General features: G+C 41.8%; 1 protein-coding gene across 1 annotated transcript in view; it reads left to right on the top strand.

Annotated features, from left to right (window-relative positions):
- LOC124722335 (coiled-coil domain-containing protein 63) overlaps positions 1–26,109 on the top strand; it is a 262,170-nt gene that overhangs the window by 192,209 nt on the left and 43,852 nt on the right. Inside the window, exons 5-7 of the mRNA XM_047247510.1 lie at positions 477–664; positions 7,320–7,489; positions 24,960–25,218. Coding sequence (XP_047103466.1) covers positions 477–664; positions 7,320–7,489; positions 24,960–25,218 — 617 coding nt within the window. The remainder of the gene's footprint in view (positions 1–476; positions 665–7,319; positions 7,490–24,959; positions 25,219–26,109) is intronic.

Below are 26,109 nucleotides of genomic sequence, written 5' to 3'. Positions count from 1 at the left end.
TTCCCAAAAAAGCGATCGACAGATCTTTTTAAGCCCCAAAACTTTCTCATTTAACATTTTTTGATCGGAGCTATAGTTTTTTACTTATTTAAGGAAAACAACTTTTTACAATTTCCTAAACTTTTTTCGTTGTTTTCGCCATCTAGTATGGAGTTTTCTGAAAAAGAAACGATATTTAAAACTTAATTTCCTATACGTTTATATTTTTTGTTTTCAGTGAATATTTTTGCAAATTTAACATTTGGCCGTCAGTGAATGCTTTTACTAGAGCTCGACTACCCGCGTCGCGGGCAACAGAACGGAGCGGTTGGCCATAGGCGGGTTCGGGCAACGCCACCTAACACGTCTGCGAAAATATCTTACAAAATAAGGACGATAAATAAAGGTCGAAATATACTATTACATCTAGGTCTATAGCACAAATTATGACGAAATCCAGCTACCAGCAATGAATTAGATGTAATGTGTGTTGGCAGAGAGGAGGCCCAGAACAAGCTGCAGGCTCTGAAGGAGCGTGGGCGGCTGGACGTGCTGCTTCACGGCCAGGAGATGCGCGAGCTGCACCGCCGCCTCGACTACGATACCAAACTGCAGGACTTCCTCGCAGTCAAGGCGCAGCGCCGCGTCATGGCCGACCTCGAGGCTAGGGAGGCGCAAAAGAAACGTGAGCAAACTCCATCTATATCCTAAACGTTTCCGAGCAATCTTGTCAGCGGCCGTTGCCAGATGATTCAGAGTAATTAAATGGTTCAAACGGCTCTGAGCACTATGCGACTTAACTTCTGAGGTCATCAGTCGCCTAGAACTTAGAACTAATTAAACCTAACTACCCTAAGGAGATCACACACATCCAGGCCCGAGGCAGGATTCGAACCTGCGACCGTAGCGTCAGAGTAATTAGTTCGACAACATCAAACATACCTTCCCCAACAAAACCCGAAAATAAGTCTTGCTAGCTGTCCGATCTGTCTTCCAACAAAGTTTAACCATTACCATTTTCAACACCCAAGCCCATCTCATTCTCAACCACAAATCAACATTAGTTCGATCTGTTCACAAGTCACACCATTCTCTCCTAAACCAAATACGCGGTCACAGCCAATATTCTCTCTCCTCCTGCCCCGTCGCTTTCTTTGATTCCCACCAACTCCGGAAAACCACTCAACAAACCACTCAACATATCACTCGTAACTTTTTTTCCACATCTCATGCAACGAAGTTTTCAGCCTTAATCTCTACTCAGTCACAACTCCATCCACAGGCTGACACACACAGCTCATTTATTCGACCCCCCCCCCCCCCCCCCCGACACATAGATACATACGTACATACACACACACACACACACACACACACACACACACACACACACACACACACACACACACACACACACATATCTACGCACCTACACTGAACATCTGCGTCAATCCTATCCACAATGCACATTGCTAGCACATAGATAGATAGCCCTAGTAACATCAACCCCATGTGTCATGGAATAACGCACATCATCAACGTAACATAAAATATTTCACCATTACTATTATTTATGTTCTGAAAAAAAAATCGTGCCAATTTATCTGTGGCTGATGCGTGAAACGTTGGATTGTTGCTTGCCACCCCAGCCAGCGATGAAAAAAAATAAAGAAAAAATCGCCTACCGCTCACACAGTTTTTCTTTAATGAAGTCATTAGTCGAATACATTTTCAGAAGTAAAAACTCACGAACTTTCTTCAGCCGTATTGTTAGAAAACAGCTTTTTTCCTGAAAATGGAGTCTTCTCTTCACTTAGTGTGAATGTTTTGTCTTAAGAAGTGACTGTTAAATATAACCAAGCATAGTGGGTCACTTGACTCGAATTTAGGATGCGTGGAGTTAAATAACGAGTCATTTCACCCTGTTTTTCGTACTTCCAGAAACCTCTTACTGTGCGTGTGACGATAGTTTATTAAACAAGAACATGGGCGATCTCCATCCCCGTCTTGGTACACATGAATTTGTATTTAGTTGAGTCGTCAAACTGTAATTCTGCCTTCCATATTGTCGATTACTATAATGAAAGCAATATAACTGTTCTGATTGTGTTATTCAAATAAATTCTGCCTTTAATTCACAGCAAATTAATTTCAGTCACACACTGTCATATATCAGGACTTGTAAATTTACTGTCAGGTGCACTGATGCGTCTACACAATACCCAGGTATTCTCTCACACGTATTTTTGCATCTGATACTGCAAGTGTCTTGTAAGTCGTGCTGATTACTGTACAAAGTTAAAGAGTGGAACGTTGATGGAAGAATGATAGATTTTCAGCAGAGAGATGTATTAAAAATTATGTTTACAATGAAAAGTATCACAATTATTAATTAATTATGGGTATTTTTGTTTTCCTGTACCTCCATAGCTTCGTTATGCTACGTTACTGGTACTACTCTGATCAGCATTCCTCAGTTTTGTATTAAATAATTATTTAAATATTGCGTAATACACTGGTTCGTAGATTTCAGGTGTGTATGAAATCGAGAGAGAAATCTCAAGTGCAATTTGTGAATATATCAAGGTGCCATGATATTTCATTGTGCGACAGTAGAAGTCCAATTCTTTGAGACATGAGATGGAATTAATACGTATTTCCTTGTTAATTAATTCTCTCTTTTATTACTGATTTTGGCTTTATAAATAAAGGGTGTATTATAGTAGGTTTATTGATGGTGGCAAGAGCAAAACACGACATAGGCACATAGCCTGCTTCTCCCGAACAGCCCTAAAGAGAACGCCGGGCTCTACATCCTCGTCCAACCACTGCTGATAATCAAAGTTGTCTTTTTGGTATGACCAGAAAATAGTATCCAGAAGTGACTGATGGTCATGGTGACTGACGAAATTGTAGGGACCATCTACTCGCCTGGTGTTCTGGCAATGACACTTCTGTAAACGTCTGGTTTATAATTAGCTACATCTACGCTGCAGCGACTACATTAAAGTGCGATATCAACCTCAGCAGTCCAGAAGTTTGTTTAACATGCGTGCCTGCTCATTTTAGCTAACGAAACTTACTAGTCTAAACAAACTTGCATCAACCTTAGATGTTCCTGAAAGTGAGGTAGTTCTGACAATACTGTACTTTAAGGATGGCACGTCAAGATCCATGCCTTGCTTTTATCCCTGCATCACCCAAGGAACTCTATATCCATCCCCTCCCCGGCCCCGACCTACAGCCACAGGCGCATACTCGTTGTTAATTTGCCTACGTGGCGTCGCAACACAAACCTAGAAACGTTACTTTGGCCGCTACTGGCCCTTATGATTCTGAAATTGTATACTCTATTCGTGAATTATGATGTGTACCATTTATTCATATATTAGCAGTTCTGTCAAAACTCTAAATGTGTGACATATGTCTTCTTCTAAATGAAGACAAAATGAGTCCTTTGCCGACGGGGTATTCAAGCGTAGACTACATTTCTTGTAATTATTATTTAATTATGTTACTGGAAGGCTATTAAAATATCTAAAATTTTCTGGTGGAACTTGTGTTATTTTTTCGTCACTAAACGCACAAATCTGTGGTAATTACGATGTATAAATGTCTGCTTAACACAACTGTACCTGTAGACCAAATCCATAGTACTGCACTAACATTTGTGCTGCCAAACGGAAAAAAATATAAATCGCTTTGTAAAAATAATATTTACTCCCTGCAGAACGTATCCGAAATCCATTCTACCAAATGTCAGTCGACAGACTCTCATAAACGGTACATCATCGACGTCCAGAATCCACAGTAGAAAAAATATTGAGAGACGTTTGGGTAACCGTCGATTACATATACAGTTCTTCAGAAATTTTGCCAATATGGTACAAGTTTCATATGTCTCATATAATACCTTAGACATCTGTCTTTACTTAATGGTAACTTTGAAGCAAAAGTGAAGTTCATGTTATCTAAAACCTGTCAGAATTTGAAGAAGCCGCACCAATCTCAGACGCTTTTCATAGTTGATGAACCATAGAAGGAGACTAAGGTTAAAGCAATTGATAATTTGTACTACCTCGTTGGGATGTGTGCCAGGATAGCTACTTCTATGTTTTACTATGATGGTCGACGGAAATGACAAATATTAAAGTGAAAATTAAAATCTCATTCTGTAACTGCCAGATTTACGAAGCTTGCCACATGCAGTGGCAAAACGGAGGTGGAGAAGGATTTTATTTTCTGCCGTTCCTTTCCAAACGCCTTTCCAGAAAAGAGCCTAAGAAAGTTATCGTCAAAGAGGCACCGTTGAGAAGCTCCTCAGCATGAAAATGTGGACGTTTTAGGTACTCTTGGCAGAAAAAGTTTATGTGGAATTATAGACACTATTTAAAGTCACAGTGAGATGATTCCTCAGGTATCACCTAAACATGACAACATCAAAACACGGCGTTTAGTCTCTTTTCTCACTTTTTGGGTATACGAAAGAGGAGTAAAGACAGCAGTGCGGCAGACAACTGGAAATAAAGCAACGACGTGCATTCGGTCTTGTTTACAAACAAACTTCTCATTACCAGCGACAAACGCCTTATTTCAAAATAAAATAATGGGAAGACAGAAGGGCCATAGTCTAATGAAACAGCTGCAGGGCTGTAAGCTTCCACCGTTGATCTCCTCTGGCACCGCATGTGAGTCAGCTTTTCCGTTGTTACTCAAGCTGCATTTGCTTAGTGTTCGTTACATTTGTTTCACGTTTCCTTTTGCTGTCGTAATATATAACTTCGCGAATCACTTATATGAGCAACAAGAAAAAATTATTTTTAACAGTAATTTTCTGCAGCGTCTGACAGACAGCATTTTTTCCAAATAAATAAGTGGCTAAAACGGAGAGTATTACTTCACTGAGAACCTGCAAACCAATACTAATGTCTGTAACGATGCAGTTAATAATTTTGTAAGAAATAACTGTTTCACTTTGTTTCGTAGGAAGCATGTAACATTCCAAACGCATTGTACAATTTTGTGATGGAAGATGATTATAGATAATAGTATTACAGATAATAGTGTAGTTAAAGAATTCTTTGTCGTTGAATAGAAGCAGTAAACGTTCTTTCTTCTTGTTCTTCAACATTGTTTTAGGTGGAGAACTTTCTTTGTAGGTCCGTAGCTGACAAAGTATTCATCTGTAAACAGCACTTGCGTAACATCACTTGCTTGCCTTTACTTCATTTCTTTATATTTCTTTCTTTGCGGCTAGTTTCGGAGTCGCAGCCCTATTCTCAAGATACATAAAGAGTAAGTCTCAGAACAAATATAGAACTTTTGGTGAATTATAGTGTAACAGTCTTAAATTGTCGTTAAAGTGTGTAATATACATGATCAATGACTGTCGGCCGGGATAACAGAGCATGTTAACTCACTGCTCCCGGGATTCGGGAAGGCGATCAAACCCACCTGGCAGACTGAAGACCAGGACTGATGTGCTGGCCCTCCTAGATGCTATTTTTAGGCGTTTTCCCACATCCCCCTAGGTATATACCGGGCTGGTACCTCCGCCCCGTCTCGGATTTCTGCTACACAAACATTTAGAAAACGTTCTCACACTTGAACAGAAGACCTGCACTAGACACAGCCATATGGGGTACGTAGTTTCCGTCCCGGGGGGAGTGATGGCGTCGGGAAGGGCTTCCGGCCACCAGGTGTCACAAAGATTGCTTCAACACATATAACAACACCGCTCTCATACGGAATCGGAAAAAGACGAAGAAAAAGGTACGCGATCCAGTGACTCACATAGAACTGACAGATATTTTATGTATTTCAACGTTTGGCACTGTTTTTAAGCATAAACATGTCATTTATAGTGCAACGGACGGTAGGACAAACTGCGGAATGTGTCGATCACGCCGCTTTCCGTGCTATCCCGTCATATACTGGTGTTAAGCGTGAACATAGTTGCATTCATCGAGTTTTACTGTTGCATAAAATACATGTCGACGTGATAAGTTGAGCTTCGAACAATAAATGTTAATTATACATTTACTTAGATTGTGTCGTTAATTATCATTCTTTCTTGGTAGTTTCAGTACCTTTTAGTGCATCATATTTGCTTTATTCTGAAGCCTAAACTACATTTTATGCTGAATACGGATTAATGTCCCATTCTATCCCTAAGAAAAGCGTCATCAGCCTGAATATTGATTCGAAGACCACGGTACTTTAGTAGGTATGGTTCTGTTGGAGGTGGTATGCCATTGCTTTCCCCTGATCTCTGAACTGACCTACCCAGCCAGTTATAGGGGGATCTATAATTTAGATTGGTTCAAATGGCTCTGAGCACTATGCGACTTAACTTCTGAGGTCATCAGTCACCTAGAACTTAGAACTAATTAAACCTAACTAACCTAAGGACATCACACACATCCATGCCCGAGGCAGGATTCGAACCTGCGACCGGAGCAGTCGCTCGGCTCCAGACTGTAGCGCCTAGAACCGCTGGCCACTCCGACCGGCTATAAAGTGGATTCCGAACCACAGTGGAACTCGGTGTTTTTCACATCAAAAAGCATTGCAAGAGGTGAAAGTAGTGACAAGTATCAGATAAAAATCCTAAGATTGTCCAGGGATAGAAACAGGTATGAACTTTTAAATTTATTGTTTATTTCCTACTAACCCTATTTGCAACAAATTTCGCAGGCAGTATCCAAATATACCACTGAATGTACAGTCCGCCCCCGGTAGCTGAGTGGTCAGCGTGACAGAATATCAATCCTAAGGGCCCAGGTTCGATTCCCGGCGGGGTCAAAGATTTTCTCTGCACAGGGACTGGGTGTTGTGTTGTCCCAATCATCATCATTTCATCCCCATCGACGCGCAAGTCGCCGAAGTGGCGTCAAATCGAAAGACTTGCACCAGGCGAACGGTCTGCTCGACGGGAGGTCCTAGTCACACGACAAAAAAAAAAAAAAAAAAAAAAAAAATGAATGTACATGGCAAGTTATATCTTTGTACAACACATTATTCTAAAGATACGACATCATAAAAATTGAGCTACGTGCAAACGAAACTGCAAGACGAAGTTCGCTAGAGATGCAGGTGAAACATGTGTACAAATAAATGTGAAATATGTTAAATATATGTGACATATAAGTTACACTTGCATACTCGGGCAAAGCCATGGGTAAAAAGCTCCTCCTCAACCACTCGATCGATTTTAACCAAACTTGGTAGACATATCTGTCCAGAAAGAAGTGATTGCGTCCCCAAAACTAGCCAAAAAGGAAGAAATGTAAATAAATAGAATGAAACTAATAAAATTCAGTGTCATGTCTTGTTTACAGAAATGCAACGAGAGGCGACAGAGAAGATGATCGAGTCATACCACAGTATCCTACAGAAGATCAAGGAGTTTTCCGGTGAGGACGACGTGGACAGGCTAGCTGCACAGTTTCTCAAACAGGAGGAGGAAAACTTCGCTTTGTTTAATTACGTCAATGAGCTGAATAACGAGGTAAGCTTGAAGCTTTCTTTAAGTACTGACTTACTAACAATAACTGTTCTAGTAGTATTTACCTAGAAAGAGCACAGGTGGTCAACATTTGTTCTGTGTGCAGTTCATTTATTAACTGGGACGAAGCTGTTATGATGCTTCTCTGTATAGAGGGATCTCCCTCAAACTCTTGCATTGACGTTGCTGCATAGAATAAACTATCAGGAATAAAATTTGTCTGAACACAATTAGCTTTCAGTAGGTTACATTGCGTCAACGGTTCAGAATAGTAATATTGCCTCAATTAGCAGAAATTGGTACTCTTATTTTGCGAAATGGAGTATTTGATTTAACTTAATGCCTGTGTAGATATACTGTTTATTTCTTCTCTAATTTCCTGTCTCATCTAAATAAAGTCAGCACTACAACTCTGACGTACCTGAAACATGAAATATGGCGATTATTTTTAAATTTCAGCATTTTCTGTCCTCTTATATTTTCTCACAGAATACAGTTTAATGCAATAACTTCAGACATAGTTACTCGTCATCAGTTCAACAAAACTTCTTGTAACGTATGGAAATTATCGGCACATGAATCTCTCGTGATCTGTAAACGATCAGTGAAATAACAGCTTGTTTACGATGAAATAAATGCGAAAATAAACTATTGCTGTATTCGGCTGATAACATAATAAAAGTAGAACCACACGGTGTAAGCTAATTGTAACTTTAAGAATATCGTTTCCAATGCAAATTGGAATTGTTACAGTACTTAGTTGGATGTGGTAATTATATACCTTGGCCACAATCAGTTTCTCTTTAATATTTGTAGTACTGAAACTGGGCGAGGGCTTTCCTGAAACACATCCTAGTTTCATGAAGATCATCAAGAAAAGTAAGGCTTACCGACTTTCATGACGTTTATCATATTTGCGCAAAAATGTTTCATTTATATATTTCCGTGCCAACAATATATCACACTTGCACAAAAAAGAGTGGCGTAAGAGACATTTATTTAGCGATCAGCCTAAATATCACCTCGTACAATGCACATACTTAAATTTACATCATTCCCGAATTTAAATTCATTTCGAATGTGGAGCGTTTAAAGCCGAACGGAATTCAGTGACACGGTGCCCATTCTGTCGTATTCACTGTTGCTTCTAAATGATACACCGCTGATCCTCGACGTAATCTCATTGAAAGCAGAGTTCCCACAGATGGTGTTTCGTCCGTAGCAATCCGCTAAGTTCTTCGATGACTCGTGTTAACATGTGCTAACCACCTCAATAGCTTGCTCTCAGAGTCGGCATGCACTAATACCCGTTTACTGTCTACCTGGGCGAAGCCAGCGTTTACAATTGTCGCATTACCACCGACGTCAATACACGGCCAGAGAGTTAATACCACCAGGATATTGCACCAATAAGCATTATGATGGTCGAAGATAAATGGGTCGTTAGGGGGCTTTGCAGTACATTCAGATACTGTTGATGCTATTACATGCTCCAGACTCCAGTTACCTCATGATGACTTTTGTATAGACATTATTGTTGAATTGAATGCAGTTTTTCAATGCTATACACAGTATCGGAAAACTAAAACGACACTAGTTTCCTTTTAGCCAGTTCTGCTGTTGCTGTTGCTATTGCAGCTACTTTGTTTTATGGCGCTCGATATTGAGGTCACAAGCGTGCTATACCTGTACGTAGTTTTCTTCTCAATAAAGGCCCAGATAATCTGTACAACACATTTCACGATTTATTTCTGTTCAAATGTTTACCACTTTTAGAAAAAAAAACCTAATAAACTCCATAAAAGACTCCTATTTAGGTGTGTTAGTCCTTCAAGGTACTCAAGCAATCTTCTGCGTAGTTTGGAATGTATGAGAGAGGTACTAGTGGAAGTAAATCTGTGAGGGCGGGTCGCGAGTCGTGCCCGGATAGCTCAGTTGTTAAGAGTATTGTCCACGAAAGGCAAAGTTCCACATTTATGCCCCGACCTAGCACACAGAATATTCAGTGTCTGAGTATTTGAATTTCCAGTTATATAGATAGATCCCTCTTGAAATCTTCTTGTAGCAAGTGTATTTCATACCTTTCTGTATACAGTACTAATTTTAGCTTCAGGTATGGATAAATAATATAAATGTGCTGTATCTTTCCTTACTTCATGTTGTTTTCTTAATAGCTGTGAACAAATAGTTTTGCTCCTTATATTCTGAGTACTGCTCGTGGACAAGCCGATGTATTTCGTTCATGTTTCACATCCGGTCTTTGTAAAAGAGGTAAGCAAAATAATTCGGTCTAGTAGGTTTCTGTTGTTACTGAGTAGGAGAGCAATGATGATACTGAACTAGTAACATCCTCTTGTCTTTTTCTGCTACAGACGATACTACAGTTCTTATATGTGAGCCGGCTACATTCGTTAACAATTGGCGCATACATTCTACTAGAAAATATACTCTTTAAAACGACATTTACTGGAAATTACAACATTGCAGAAATTTACAAGACTAAGAAAAAATTTCATATTCAAAATGGCTCTGAGCGCTATGGGACTCAACATCTTAGGTCATAAGTCCCCTAGAACTTAGAACTACTTAAACCTAATTAACCTAAGGACATCACACACACCCATGCCCGAGGCAGGATTCGAACCTGCGACCGTAGCAGTCCCGCGGTTCCGGACTGTAGCGCCAGAACCACACGGCCACCGCGGCCGGCTTTCATATTCATCTTTGCATGAATGAGATTAATGGTTACAGATACAACATAAACGATGTATTACGTAAATATTATAACACAAGCTATGAAAGGAAACCGCCAACGAACACTTGTAGATAGAGAGGTAATAAGGACGTACATGAGCTTACGATTGACGATAAAACTAAAACATCCAGCCAGATGCGATGAAATGCAGTCTCCGAACCGTGCCTTATACAAACGATGACTATATGAGAACGCTTGCAGTAAACATCTCACAGTAATGACCTCTTCGGCAGTTACGGCGCATGCTTGAGACCAAACCTGCGTCGGCATAATACAAAGCTAATAAAATGTCAACTATGGTGATAACTTACGTCCCTGTACGTATGTTGGCGGGATACCTGCTGTGGACGAGTCCTTTACAACATACCGCTTGCCAATCACGAGATGTCTAGCACAGCTCTACTCGTACCGACCTGGGCTCAGCCAGGCAACGCTGCCAGCCGTCAGCGAAAGCCATAATGTTTTGCTGATGAGGACACTCTTCCAAATGTAATGCTTAGTTGTATACATACTATCCATGTTTACATAAGTCGAATGCCCTTGAACGAAGGTCGCAAAAAAAGTTAATGGTGTAAAGTCCCATTGACGGCGCGATAGTAAGGGGAAAAACGCCCGCCCGGTTGGCCGTGCGGTCTAACGCACGGCTTTCCAGGCGGGAAGGAGCGCCTGGTCCCCGGCACGAATCCGGCCGGTGGAATAGTGTCGAGGTCCGGTGAACCGGCCAGTCTGTGCATGGTTTTTAGGTGGTTTTCCATCTGCTTCGGCGAATGCGGGCTGGTTCCCCTTATTCCGCCTCAGTTGCACTATGTCGGGGATTGCTGCGCAAACAAGTTCTCCACGTACACGTACACCACCATTACCCGACCACGCAAACATAGGGGTTACACTCGTCTGGTGTGAGACGTTCCCTGGGGGGTCCACCGGGGGCCATACCGCACAATAACCCTGGGTTCGGTGTGGGGCGGCGGAGGGGTGAAGTGGACTGCGGTAGTCGTCGTGGGGTTGTGGTCCATTGCAGCTGCGGCGGGGATGGAGTCTCTCCGTCGTTTCTAGATCCCCGGTATACATACAATACATACAACGGGAAAAACTCTAAAAGGCCAAGGATTTTGAAGGAAACGGCCGTATCGTTTTCAAAGGAACCATCCTGACTTTCACTATGGTCGTTACAGGGAAGCCGTAAAAAACCGACATTACGGTTGCCGGATAACGATTTAAACCGCACTCCTCATCCCTTGTTCAACCTTAGATTAAAGAAAAATAATTCTACCGTCTTAGACTCATGTACATTTAGTATTCTAATTACCATAATTCATTTTATTTGTCAGTAAATGTGAAATATTAATTGAGTTACATTCCAGGTTAGTTTACCACATGCGCATGCATTTTTCTTTCAGAGAATTTTAATTTTGTGATTGTGAGATGGCATGCCATCCTGCTCTGGAAGTAATTACAGTACAGTGATATCAGTCAATCATCAGATACAAATCAGTTTAATGTTATAATTATCATCTCCGTTGCTGCGCGAGGTAGCCGCGTGGTCAGCGGCGCCTTGCCACTATTCGCGCGGCTCTCCCCGTCGGTGGTTCGAGTCCTCCCTCGGGCATGGGTGTTTGTGTTGTCCTTAGCGTAAGTTAGTTTAAGCTAGAATAAGTAGTGTGTAAGCCTAGGGACCGACGACGTCAGCAGTTTGGTCCCATAGGAACTTACCACCACCACCACCACCACCATCTCCGTTGCTATCTCTTGTTACACCACATTATCGCCCAAGCGTGAGGTACGTGTGTATGATAGTCATGTTGAAAGTTAATGTGACTGATCAAACATACACGAAAACCCTTAAGCAATGCGGAATCGAGCCCTAGATGTCATGAGAGGCGGACCTGGCAGTGTAAAAGGAGACTGGGAGTACTGAGCTGTCAATAGAGAAGCAGTAACAACAGAAGTGGTTGCTCAGGACTGTTCAGTGACTGCTATCGTGAACTAGTCGCTTAATGTCACCTGAGTACCAAATCCATCACGGACATTTCTCCCCTTCTAATGTTGTCCAAGGCTACTGTTGTTTCTGTGACTGTGAAGTGGAAACGCGAAGGAACAATCACAGCTAAACCAAGACCAGTCAGACCTCATGTACTTAGTGCTGCAGAGTGTGGATGCATGATACTAGCGTAAGGAGTCACTCGTGAGTTCCAAAGTGCTACCAGCAGCGCAGCTAGGACAATGAATGCGCAGGGAGCTAAAAAGTATAGGCTATAGGGTATAATGGTCGAGCAGCTCATCATAAGCCACACATTTCTTTAGTGAATGCTAAGCGACGCTTGAGGCGGTGTATAGAGCGACGCCATTGGACACTGGGTGACTGTAGCCTGTGGCCATCCGATGGAAGGGTTTGACGAATGTGAGGAGAACGTTACCTGCCATTAAGCAGGAGGTGGCGTTACAGTATGGGCGTGTTTTTTGAAAATAGTGTGTGATCCCCTTAATGCGATTAATAAGACAGTGAACAGGGAAGATATGAACCTGTTTCACAGAATTGTTTAAGGGGGGTAGGACGTCAAACTGGCCGACGTGGAGTAGGAGAGGCGCCACAGGACATTTTAATTTCCACTGTCTATACGTTTACAAATAAATTCATAAAACTTCGTCAGCATGGCCAGGAATGGTTCAGGATTCACGCTCATAGCAGTGGAAGTACAAAAATATAACAAAATATATTTTTTTACATGGGAAATTTCATCATTTTTTCACTTACTATTGGCTGCACTTGTTGCTATAGGTACACTTTTCTTCATAAGTAAGGGAGATTCTTCAATGAATTTTGGACAGCATACAAACCATACTTACTGGTGTATGAAACTCTAGAATTTTCCAAATCTATTGAAAACTGTGCTAAAAATTGAGATAATTAATCATAAAATTTGAGTTTTTCCTAAACATGAAGTTTAAAATGTAACAGCTTATTCATTTTTCATTAATTAAATAAATTCTAGAGTTTCATACACCTGTAAGTATGGTTTGTATGCTGCGCAAAATTCATCGAAGACTCTCTTACTTGCGAAGAAAAGTGTACCTATAGCAACAGTAAGTGAAAGAATGATGAAATTTCACGCGCAAAAAAAAATTATTTTGCTATACTTTTGAACTTACATTGCTATGAGTTTGAATCCTGAATCCTTCCTGGTCGTGTTGACAAAGTTTTATGAATTTATTTGTAAAAGTATAGTCAGTGGAAATTAAAATGTCGTGTGGCGCCTCTCCTGCTCCAAGTCGGCCAGTTTGACGTCATACCCCCCTTAATGCTTATAGTAGAGGAACAGCTCGGAGACGATGATTGTTTATATCAAATGACAATGCACCTTGTCATAAAGCAGCATATATGTGTCAATCGTTTCCTGAAAAGGTCTGACCTGCCCAGAGTCCCGATCTGAGCCCAGTGGAAAGATTTTGGGATGAGTTAGGACGTTGCCTTCGCTCCAGAACCCAGTCCCCAACATTCCTACTTTCTCTAGTTTCGACTCTTGAGGGAGAACGGTTTGCCATTTCTCCACAGACATGAAGACAGTTCATGAGCGTCCCAGCGTATTTCAAGCGGACATAAATGCGTAGATTGATCACACTCCATATTAATGCACAATAATAGGTGCCTGGTTACTTATAATCGGATAGTGCATTGTCTTTCTCAGCATGCATTTAATAGGCCTATATAAGGCAACAAGGTCAGTGTATGTTCGATTTTGTACCAAAATCTTGTGTATGGCACATGTGTATTGAAATGCACGGACTCGTTTCTTGCATTTGTTATTGTTTCAGACACTTATAGTATTGTCTATGATTATTTCTTGCTGCAGCGGCAAACCATTTTCTTTTCATCGATTTTGAAACTAACGTAGATACTTCTGTACGGGATGTGTGAAGCAACTGCACGATGTTGAGACCAAGGACAATGGAGGGACCGGATTTACCGCCTAATATACGAGGGCTATTCGGAATGTGAGGAACCATCGGTCGCGAAATGGAAACCACTGTGAAAATCCGAAGAGACTTTTCACAGACGTTTTGGGCAGTGTCTCTAGTGTGCCTGTCGATGGCATAAAGACGCTCTTTTCAGTTGTAAGCGCACTGTGAGCTAGTAAAGGTGCCTAGAGCAACAGTGTCTCCCGCCAAGTAGGACGGCCCGTTAGGAGCCATACGCGAGTGGAACAGGAAAGGGAAGTAATGACAGTGGCAGGTAAAGTGCCCTCCGCCACACACCGTTGGATGGCTTGCAGACTATAAATGTAGATGTAGATGTAGAACACAACTGCCATGCACTTCCTTCTTCATGGCAGTTCTCAGCCGCACTCTGCAGGGGCAGTGTAGACGCTTCTGAAGCCTTTTCGATGGGAAGTGTTCGATCACCCACAACACAGCCCTAATTGGCTCGCCCTGAGCATCATCTCTATTCACATGAAACGTTGGATACGAAGACAACACTTGGGCGCAGGCTATGCGCTATAGACAGCGTATAGAATTGTCGGAAAGCACAGGCGGCTGCCTTCTATGACGATGGTGTTGGAAATCTGGTATAACGCTCCGACAAATGTCTAAGTCGGAGCGGTGACTATGTAGAGCTGTAAGGTAGGCCTACAGCTAAACGTGCAAAGAAAACTGTTTTGATTTTGACTGTGGTTTCCACTTCGCGACCGATCCTTCCCCACTTTCCGAACAATCCTCGTAGGCGTCGGTATGACTGCCGTCCAGGAGAATGCGTCTAGTAACATTACAGTGGAATCGCACGAAAAGGTTTCTTAGGATAATGTCTCAAAATATCAAGCGCAGATAAAGTAGGAAGTTAAGGAGATAAATAAGGATTTAATTTTAAAAAAAATATTCTAGATGTCACTGTTGCGTTGTAGATCTATACCTAATAGAGTTGCCGTCAAGGAATTCGCAGTCTTTGAGCAAATTTCGAAGTATTTCGTTCAGTTGTGGATCGAGAGCAGTGTCTGTTCTTTCTGATATATAAGTAAGTTTCAAAATTGAAACCAGCATAAAATTGCAACACGATGTGAAGACACTGACGCTTGAAGAAAACATTACATCTCAAATGAAACAAAATGCCGACAAGCAGGGCTGAGACAGGAAGCAGGTAAACAAGGAAATAGAATATGATCTGGCAAAGAAAGAATTTTGATACATATCGGTGCGCAGCTCTGGGAAAGGTCGTAGCCGCGCTCAGAGACGTACGAGAAACTAGGTAGAAACGTAGCATTATTGCTGCAATTAGAACAATAAACTTTCCGTGGGTCAAAAATTACAGCCATTGTCCATCGATTGTTCAGAATTTGCTGTAAACTACCCTAATACCTTAGGTCTATACCTAATGGCGTCGCTTCCGAATGTGAATAATGGTGTACGCAGGATGTAGAGTTTGTCACCTTCGTAGTTAATGTGAACGAAATACGCTGTACCCTTTTTCATTGTCTGACCTTTGTCACTCTCAGTACGAGAGACGACTAGCAGAATACGCGGTCATGGAGTAATCACAGCCTTTTGATGTTATTAGAAGAGAGCCTTTTCTAAGCTTCCCTGCAACTTGCGTGCCTTACAACAATTCAGATGAGTACATCTCTTGTACAACCCGATTTTTTTAAGTAACTGATGTTGTCTGCAAAGTGACACTGCACCATATTTTGTATTCTCACCCAGGGAGGTATAACAGCCACTGAAGCAGAATATTCATATTTTGGGGGATGAAATTTCAAAGCCCCGTCGTAACGTTTCCGTTACTTCCTTCCATCATGTAACGCAAGCACCAGGATGATTAATTTAGAAAGGCCAGATCGATTTTACACTCACTGTTCGATATGAGCTAGCATTCCAACCCTACTGTGTCCCAACATTATGCAACACTTTGAAGAAAACTACCTATTGATACATAACCAGCAAGGACTCAGAAAAACCGTTCTTGTGAAACACAACTGGCTTGATTCGTACGAAATAATGACGGGGGATATCAAGCTGATTTGATGTTTATAGTAGGCTTTTGCCATCGTGTCTCACAAGCAGCTTCTAACTGCATGCGTCTGGAGCATGGTCTCAGCTGTACGTCTGGATTCATGATTTTCTATCAGAAAATTCGCAGCTGATCTGAGGTCAGCTAGTGAGATAAAATATACGGGGTGAATATAATTAAAGTTAAACTTTGAAACCGCTGTAGAAATGACGCCACTGGCCAGAATGACTTCAAATTGCAACGGAATATTATCGGAGGAGGGGAAAATCCTATGGCAGAAGAAAAATAAATAGTTACAAAATGAAGCAATATATGGCACTGTAAACATCATAATTTAATAGTGGTCGACTGCAAATGACAAGTGAATTATACTACAATGCCTAAGGCGTACGTCTAACGTTAAAGAAACTGTACTACTCAGTGTACATGGGTGTTCAGTTGTGATACTGTTAGTTACGTAAGCCCATCCACCACGGCAAGGTCTTATCACGTCGGATGGGAAAAATCGATTTTTTACTGTCTCGAGGCCAAAAACCGTATAAAAAGTATCAATCAAGTCGGTTTTTAAGTGTCCTGAGGTCAAAAACCGCATAAATAGCATAAATCAAAATCAAATTGGATTATTAATTTCAGTGTGACTGGCGCAAAATATGTCAAATGTACTGTCCACTGTTTTCTGCAAGAAGTTGAAATCGAGAAACAGCATGTCCCACAACTGAACGAAGTGTTTCCGGGGTCACGTTCAGAATGTGTTACGCAATGCGTGCCTTCAGCGCAATTAAGTTTGCAATGGTAACACAACATCTTTCAAATAGCCCCACAACCAGAAGTCACACGTATTAATATCAGGTGATCGGGACGGCCAGGCTGTAGGGAAATGGCGGCTGATAATTCTACCATTTCCGAAATGGCGCTTCAGCAGCTGCTTAACGATATATTCAGTGTGCAGAGGTGCGCCATCTCGCATAAAAATGATCCCATCTACACATACACGCTGTTGGAGAGCTGGAATGACGTGGTTGCGAAAAAGACACTCATAGCACTTACCAGTGACGGTACAGGTAACAGAAACGGAAACACCTGTCTCTTCGAAAAAATATGGCCCTGTGATAAATGATGCCGTAAACCCGCACCACACAGTGACTTTTTCAGGATGAAGTGGTACTGGTTGATTTGCGCGTGGACTTTCCGTTGCCCATATTCGACAAGTTTGTGTATTGACGTATCCTGTCAGATGGAAGTGGGTGGGCTTCGTAGCCAAAATCTTCAGAGCCAACTATTTTCCACTTCCATCCGAGCAAGAAATTCTAAAGCAAAGGTCTCTCTTGCTAGCAGGTCAATAGGAAGCAACTCGCGCACATGTGTAATTTTGAATGGATACAAAGAAGGATGTTTCGTAGGATTTTACGCACCGTGCTCATGGGTATGTCCAATGTTCGGGCAACGTTTGCACACCACCACTCGTCTCCTCCTGCATTGCTGTGGCCACTGCTTCCACTGACGTCGAATCAATTCGTTTATTCACTCTACCCGGCTGCACACCAAAAGAGCCCGTCTTTTCGAATTACCAAAACATTTTTCCATACCGACGGCAGTCATTGGACCAACGTTGTTTTTGAAGCCCTTCAGTGCCCGGAACTTCTGCAGAGCGACGTGTGCCCAGTCATCATTCTTGTAATACAGCTTTATAAGCCGAGCTCGTTCCTGCATTGAGACAGTCATGGCAAACGTCGCTGACGCGAAAGGAGGAAAACCCGTGTACCCGGCGTGCTTATACCAATTTCAGTAGGTCGTGCGCATGCCAAGTGTTTTCATTTACGTGTTCGGACATAAAAAGCGCCATCTGTTAATCAATTTTCACCCTATTTTTTTGTTCTGCCATACGTTCTTCCCCTTCTCCGATAATATTACGTTGCAATTTGACGTCATTCTGACCAATGGTGTTATTTCTGCAGAATTTTGACAGTTTAACTTCAATTGTAATCACCCTGTATATCTAGGATATCCGAAAGAAGTGCTACAAATGCTGTGCTTGGTCTACAACATGATTCAGAGACAATTATGAGGAAACGTCTTAGATTGTTCTCGGGTGATGTAGCCATTTACCTACTAGTACAGTAACTGTAAGATGAAAAGGAATTACAAAATGGTTTGGAAAAGATATTTGCGTGGTGCGAAAAGTGGCTATTGATCCTGAACAATAAAAAGTGTGATATGCGGATTACTTTTGACTTCTTAGAACTAAGTTTGAGACCAAGTGTGATACGTGGAGACTATTTAACTTTTGTGCCCAACGTGATAAAATGGCTCTGAGCGCTATGGGACTTTACTTTTGAGGTCATCAGTCCCCTAGAACGTACAACTACTTAAACCTAACCAACCTAAGGACATCAGACACACCCTTTCCCGAGGCAGGATTCGAACCTGCCACCGTCGCAGCCGCGCGGTTCAGGACTGAAGCGCCTAGAACCGCTCGGCCACACGAACGGCCCCAACGTGATACTGAAATATGGTGTTATTCAGAGCTAACAAACCATAGCTGGTACTTAGATACAACAGGAGTCACCAGCATATAAGCAGTATCTACAAGAATTTAGCACACATGAAGTGTCATTGATGTACAGTGAGAAAAGGAATGAAACAAGGACTGAACCCTGGTGGAAACCATAGTGGCTTCTTGGAACTCCAGATGACTCGCTGCCAGTTTTTGAGACAGCTACTGAAACAAAGTATTGTACTCTTTGAAAAATGTAGTTGTTTCATTTTCTTAAGTAATGTAACGGACAGTCAAATGAAAACGAATCGCCTGGGAACAAAGTAGTTAAACTGTTTATTATTTCAAAATTAATAGCCAGAACTGTTAATGCAGTTATCCCACTGTGAGGCAACACGACCAATGCCATCAACAAATAATGTTTGCGGTTGCCTGTCGAACCATGGTTGTACCCTGGCGTACACGTCTTCGCCCAAAGTAAATCAACGGCCCGCCGACAAGACGCCAATGCTGTTTCGAGTATGTTGCAGAAGTTTCGCCGGAAAGCGCTTACACATCCTCCATACAGTCCCTATCTCTCCGTGGACGACTTTTACATTTTAGAGCGCTGAAGAAAGGCATTCGTGGTCGTCGATTTGCTTCGGACGAAGAGGTGCACGCCTGAGTACAATCATGGCACTGTAGCCAAACTCAGACATTTTTCCTTGCAGACATTGATCGTCTAGTGTCACAGTAGCATAAATGTATTAATATTTATGGCAACTAATTTTGAAATAATGAAATGTTTACCTACCTTTTTGGAAATTTGTGGTAAGGTCTTATGGGACTAAACTGCTGAGGTCTCCGGTCCCTACGCTTACACACTAGTTAATATAACTTAAACTAACTTGTGCTAAGGACAACATACACACACATGCGCAAGGGAGGACTCGAACCTCGGACGGGGGGAGCCGCGCGAACCGCGACAAGACGCCACAGACCGCGATGCTACCCTGCGCGGCTTACTTACCTTTTATCCTCGTGTCTTAGTTTCATTTGACTGTCCCTTAAAAGTCATATGTCGAAACCTACAATATCTAAAGACTTGACGAAGTTCAGAAATGTTGGATGGTTGCATCACTGCTGTCCATGACATGCTTGATATCGTCAGTCGCCTTTTTAAATGCACTTTGCTGTGTTATTTTGTTATCGGATATTTATCGTGGACATTATATGTTTTAATATAATCGGTCAACTGCTCGTGAAAAATGTTCTCCACGGCTTGATATATTAGAAGTATCTGCCTGTGGCTGAGAATCAGTCGCAGCTTGAGAGCTAATTGCTGTCGAGAATGCGCCTTTTAAATTGTCTGCGTATACTTCAATAACTGCATCAGGTTTTGCTTCTCCAGTACCGAAGTCGAGCAGTATTTTCCACAATAGTGCGAAAAACAAAGGAGAAACGCGTGATTTCGCGATGTGCACGCTTGCTTTTGCTAAATAAAATTCAGGAGTTGGGTTTCGCTTGAATTTTCCTGTATGCGGAGAACTGTTGGTTCATTATGTGGCGCAGTTACGTAGCCAGCCATTAAGTGGAGATTTTAGCTGCAGTTCTTTATTTGTGTCTCTCGTGACTGTTACATACTGGTACGATGACACTATCGAGGTCAAGGCTGACTGATAGGATGATACAGCGCCAGGTTTTGATGGTTTACAGGATGCCTTCATCAGATAGAGTCACTGCAACATTTTCAACCACAGTATCTGTGGGAAACATGCATGACATACAGGCATACGTCATATAACGTCAGAAATGTTGACTGCACGTCACAGTGTTCAGAAGATCCAGTATGGCCTTCTGTTTCCGGTGTTTCTTGATTTTTAGGCACACAAATACACCGAATACACACGAGGCCGTCGTGAGCAACATTGCCTTGGGCGCCTCATTTCTCGTTGCGATGACGTTCTGAGGTCACCTATGTCGCCATAATTGACAGATTGTGACTTTTTCTTGTGAGGGTATTTCACGGAGCGTAACTATGTTAACAAAACCAAAAGTGTAGTGAACCTGACAGCTGCCGTTAAGGAAGAAGAGGATTTGATTGACCAACAGTTGTCAAGCTGAGTTGTCAGTTACATCTGGCAAAGTTGAAAATTGTATTCGAAAGAATGGCCGCCACTTGGATAACGTAGTTATTCGTAAGAGACTATGTAAACCAAACACCATATGTTAAATTTAAGAGTTGTATAAATAATTTTTTTGTTAAAAATCAGCTTTGAAAACCGCCCCCCCCCCCCCCAAAAAAGGAGAGGAAAAAAGATATTCTTCCTCTAACCTTGCCACATTGAAACTAACGTAACAAGTAAGTCACAAAGTGCTTTCTATTTGTTTTCATTACTTAACCACTGATTTTGGAATACCTCCGAAATCCTAGCAACTGTTTTCAGCCAAGTTGGCGTACACAACTGAGACAGAGGCATGCATATGAGGAATGTGAACCGTGCACAAACTTTTCCCCTTGCAGTGTGATATGATTCACGCCGTTTTCGAACTTAGAAATAGGATCTTCGTCATGGGAGTAAGCGAAGTACTCAGTAGGTAGAATCGTCGACAATACCCGGAAACGAGAAGAGGTATATAGGGAACATTCGTAAATTAATAACAGAAACTTCTACGGTTTTCAACAGTAATTCTTCGGGCAAAGACTGAACTCACGAGACGCAACGGCCGTATGTGTCACTGTCATCCGTGTCTTTGTCATTGCGACGCACAAACAAGATAAGTTGTCAGGAGCCTAACGGTGTTTGTTACGGCGCCACATGTAACCCACTATAGGTTACGAAACAAGAGATTATAAAGTCTTTGGCGTAGGTACTCATTCATATTTTTAACCGTTTCTTCTCCTACCACATTTTCATACATTTTCGCTTCTTCCAAAGGTCTAAAGCTCTGGACATCGAGGGCAGACTCATTAAGGCTGCATTTCTGATTGTATTGTGTTTAGATTCAAATACGCGTCTTCTGAGAAAAGTGCTGTTAAGTCTAAAAAATGACGCGCATTACTCGACTGTAACGAAATACGGATAACGAGCGCGAGTGTACACAATTAATATGCAGTCCTCGTGGCCTGCTCGTCGCTCGCAATTTCTGGGCTCCTAGCCGGTTTACTGAAACATCGCTGTTTTCCTCTGGCGGTCCACCCTTCTCCCCCCCCCCCCCTCCCCCTGGCACACACACACACACACACACACACACACACACACACACACTCTCACACAGCATAAATAGCTTTTTATTTATTTTCACCGGAAATTCTGGAAGTGGTATTTTGTTGCATGTAACAGGCTACACAGGTACTTACGATGGAAACTGTGTGACAATAAAAACAGCAGTGAAGATAAAACCAATTCAAAGAGTTTCATAGTATTAGTATGAAGGTATTCGTCACTTTTTATTACAGCATTAATAAAATACCATTTCGGATAGTAAATAAACTGGATAATTGCTGATGACAGCAAACGCGTGCGAAACTCTAGGAGAACACAGCAATTTTTTTTTCTGTAAAAATAACTAGGGCCATATTCCTTTACAAATATATTCCTTATTAAGATGTCTGAGCACAAGGGACTGTACGAACGTCACATACCAGCAAATATCCAAGAAACTATGATTTGTGGATATATTCTAAGCCTTTTATCTGGAGAAAATTGTGTCTTTAGATACATAACGAGAGTTTCTGAATTTCTCGTACGCCGTCGTTTGAATTACCAACTGATACGAGCGCCCAGATTCGTGGAGTGCTGAAGAAAATTTACATCAAAACTAACTGAGAAAACTGAGCACTGTGACGAACTAAGCATAACGTCTTCTGCAGCAGAGTTCATTTACTACGGAAACAACACAGAAAGAGTGTTCGTAAGTAATCACCATTCCCGTCCTTAAAAGTAAATACTCATCAAAATTGGATAGGATGGTGGTTTTCTAGCACAGAAATTTATTTGAAACGATTAATACACTAAAAATAGCTACGCTTGGGACACTTATAAATAAACATCAGAGGAGGATTGTAGTTAGATTGGCGTGGTTTTCGAAATAGAGCATTTTAAGTTTTAGGTTTCCATTATACACTTTGAAGACATGTGCTTAGACGAAGTAGTTGCCATTTTAGAAATAAATCCAGATCTTGGAATATTTCGTTTTTGTTCTTAAGGAACGGCTGGGACTTCTGTGTAAAGAGGAAAGGAAGATAACGGTTTATTGTCCCGTCGACGACGAGGAGTTTATTAGCGACGTTCAAGCTTAGATTAGGAAACGGAGAGAAAGAAAATCGGCCATTCACTTCCAGTGGAGCCATCTAGGTATTTGCTTTAATAGCTTCATGGAAACCAGGAGGTCCTTCGAGACAGATCATATGCTGGGTTTGGATATGGCTGGTGAAGTAAATCAGCGGCATCTTTCCCAAACATCACACTGTTTAGGTGAACCAAGGTAAATATTTATGTGCATGGCTCTGTGGTCATTTGAACCGCCACTCTCCCAAATGTAAATACGTTGTCCTGCGACTGTGTCACATTGCTCCGTTATTTTAGGTGAAAGGGCGGTGGTTATGCACTATCACTTTGTTAAATGGCACATTCACAACTAACTGATTTATGTTACAAAGATTCCTATCGTTAATAGGTTTTGATATTGTTTATCAATGAAGGGCACACACAATATAAACGGTGTGAAACTCGAATATACTATGTATCATTTCTCTTTTAGAAATTGTATATGGTTGGTTGATTGTTTCCGGGGAGGAGTCTGTGGTCATCGGTCCCATCGTATTAGGGGAGGACGGGGAAGGAAGTCAGCTGTGCCCTTTCACAGGAACCACACCGGCATTTACCTCAAGCAGTTTAGGGAAATCACGGAAAACCTTAATCGGGATGGCTGGACGTGGGTTTGAACCGTCGTCCTCCCGGATCCGAGTGCACTGTGCTAACCACTGCGCCTCCTCGCTCTGTAGAATTTGTATTTGGTAACAAATGTAATTAACCTCCAGCGTAAGAGTAATTTCTTTTTCATTACTTCAACCCATAAACGCGAGAGTGTGGAATACATTGTGCATAAGGTACGGAAATGGTCAGTTTACGGATCACTGTTACTTTTAAATACTGTGCAGTCTCGTCTTCACTAAAAATCCGCTAAGTCTATAGCGTGAATTCTCAAACACTCCACGTAATTAAATTGAAAATGGTATTGTGTTTTAAATAAATCGTAGGAGATCTCGTCTATTAGCCTTTTCTCAGTGTAGTTCAGCCTAGAATTTAAGCCATGGCTACAAGTCCTTACAACGATCACTAAATTCATATGCAACTCGACACCAAAACTCACTTATCACTAACGTTTAGTACAGACACATTTTATATTGTGTTAAAGTTTTATACACACTTCTGAGATAGCTGTATTAGGGAATAAAGGCTAAAAGTAGTATATTAGATGAGAGAAATTCGCAACAGAGTTATCTAGCTTTGTCACTGATAAATTAAGTAGATTTAGAACGCCAACCACATCGCATATTTTCGAAATTAATTGTTATTTTTGAAGGTTTGCGTAAATAATCAAGTACACTTCAGTAAGTAAAACGTAAGGCAACATGAAATAGTCATGTTGAATCTCTGTGCAATTCAATAGTGTCACTGGTAGCCGTTTACCTTATTTTTCGAAACTGCTTGAAGTTAACGAATCATCTCGCATGCCAGGAGACGTGATGGGCCAGAAAACCAGGAGAGGCAGATGATGTGTTATTTCGTATCTTATACTGTTTTTCATAATGAGTTCCAATAAGACTGCTAAGTTTAGAATCTTCAGTTTCTAGGAGTAAAATCTCTAATTGGAGTTGAAAATGGGTAACTAGACAGCATCTTTCGACTATTTATGGGGGGAGTGCTGCGTTCCGGCTGTGGATTTACCATATCCCTTCATATGTATTCGTGTAGACAAAATACAGTACCACACACACACACACACACACACACACACACACACACTTGTTAATAAATACACACAAGAGAGTTACAAAGTTTACACTTTAATACACGTAAGAGGATATCAATGGTGAAATACCTGCACTACTATCTTGTCAGAACAGAAACATCAGATATCTGTCCTTAAGCCTGGGACTGACTGACGCCGTAACACGATAAAGTTATGTTATTTCTTCGGCCGACTTACGCCGTTAATGAGGCATGTAAATGCTTTGTTACAGTTAGAGGCGCTGCAGGACCAAGTGGATGTTCTGAAGACGCGCATAGATGAGCAGAGGGCGCTGAACCGGCAGCGGGCACAACAGCAGCAAGACTGCCTGGCAGATCTGCGGTCGCAGCTGGAAGAGAGGACGAAGGAGGCGCAGGACACGGAGGACATCCTGAAGGATCGCAATGATGTCCTCAGCAAGGTGCTCGAGGGCATAGAGCGCATATTCTCCCTGGCACACTGTGCGCAGTCACCCGTCTTGCAGCTACTGGGTGAGTACATCTACATCTACATCTACATCCATACTCCGCAAGCCACCTGACGGTGTTTGGCGGAGGGTACCTAGAGTACCTCTATCGGTTCTCCCTTCTATTCCAGTCTTGTATTGTTCGTGGAAAGTAGGATTGTCGGTATGCCTCTGTGTGGGCTCTAATCTCTCTGATTTTATCCCCATGGTCTCTTCGCGAGATATACGTAGGAGGGAGCAATATACTGCTTGACTCCTCGGTGAAGGTATGTTCTCGAAAATTCAACAAAAGCCCGTACCGAGCTACTGAACGTCTCTCCTGCAGAGTCTTCCAGTGGAGTTTATCTATAATCTCCGTAACGCTTTCACGATTACTGAATGACCCTGTAACGAAGTGCGCTGCTCTCCGTTGGATCTTCTCTGTCTCTTTTATCAACCCTATCTGGTACGGATCCCATACTGCTGAGCAGTATTCAAGCAGTGGGCGCACAAGCGTACTGTAACCTACTTCTTTTGTTTTCGGATTGCATTTTCTTAGGTTTCTTCCAATGACTCTCAGTCTGGCATCTGCTTTACCGACGATCAACTTTATATGATCATTCCATTTTAAATCACTCCTAATGCGTACTCCCAGATAATTTATGGAATTAACTGCTTCCAGTTGCTGACCTGCTATATTGTAGCTAAATGATAAGGGATCTTTCTTTCTATGTATTCGTAGCACATTACACTTGTCTACATTGAGATTCAATTGCCATTCCCTGCACCATGCGTCAATTCGCTGCAGATCCCCCTGCATTTCAGTACAATTTTCCATTGTTACAACCTCTCAGTATACCACAGCATCATCCGCAAAAAGCCTCAGTGAACTTACAATGTCATCCACAAGGTCATTTATGTATATTGTGAATAGCAA

This window comes from Schistocerca piceifrons, chromosome X, assembly GCF_021461385.2.
Source record: "Schistocerca piceifrons isolate TAMUIC-IGC-003096 chromosome X, iqSchPice1.1, whole genome shotgun sequence".
NCBI classification, from domain to species: domain Eukaryota; kingdom Metazoa; phylum Arthropoda; class Insecta; order Orthoptera; family Acrididae; genus Schistocerca; species Schistocerca piceifrons.
This window is presented reverse-complemented; position numbering and strand designations above follow the sequence as displayed.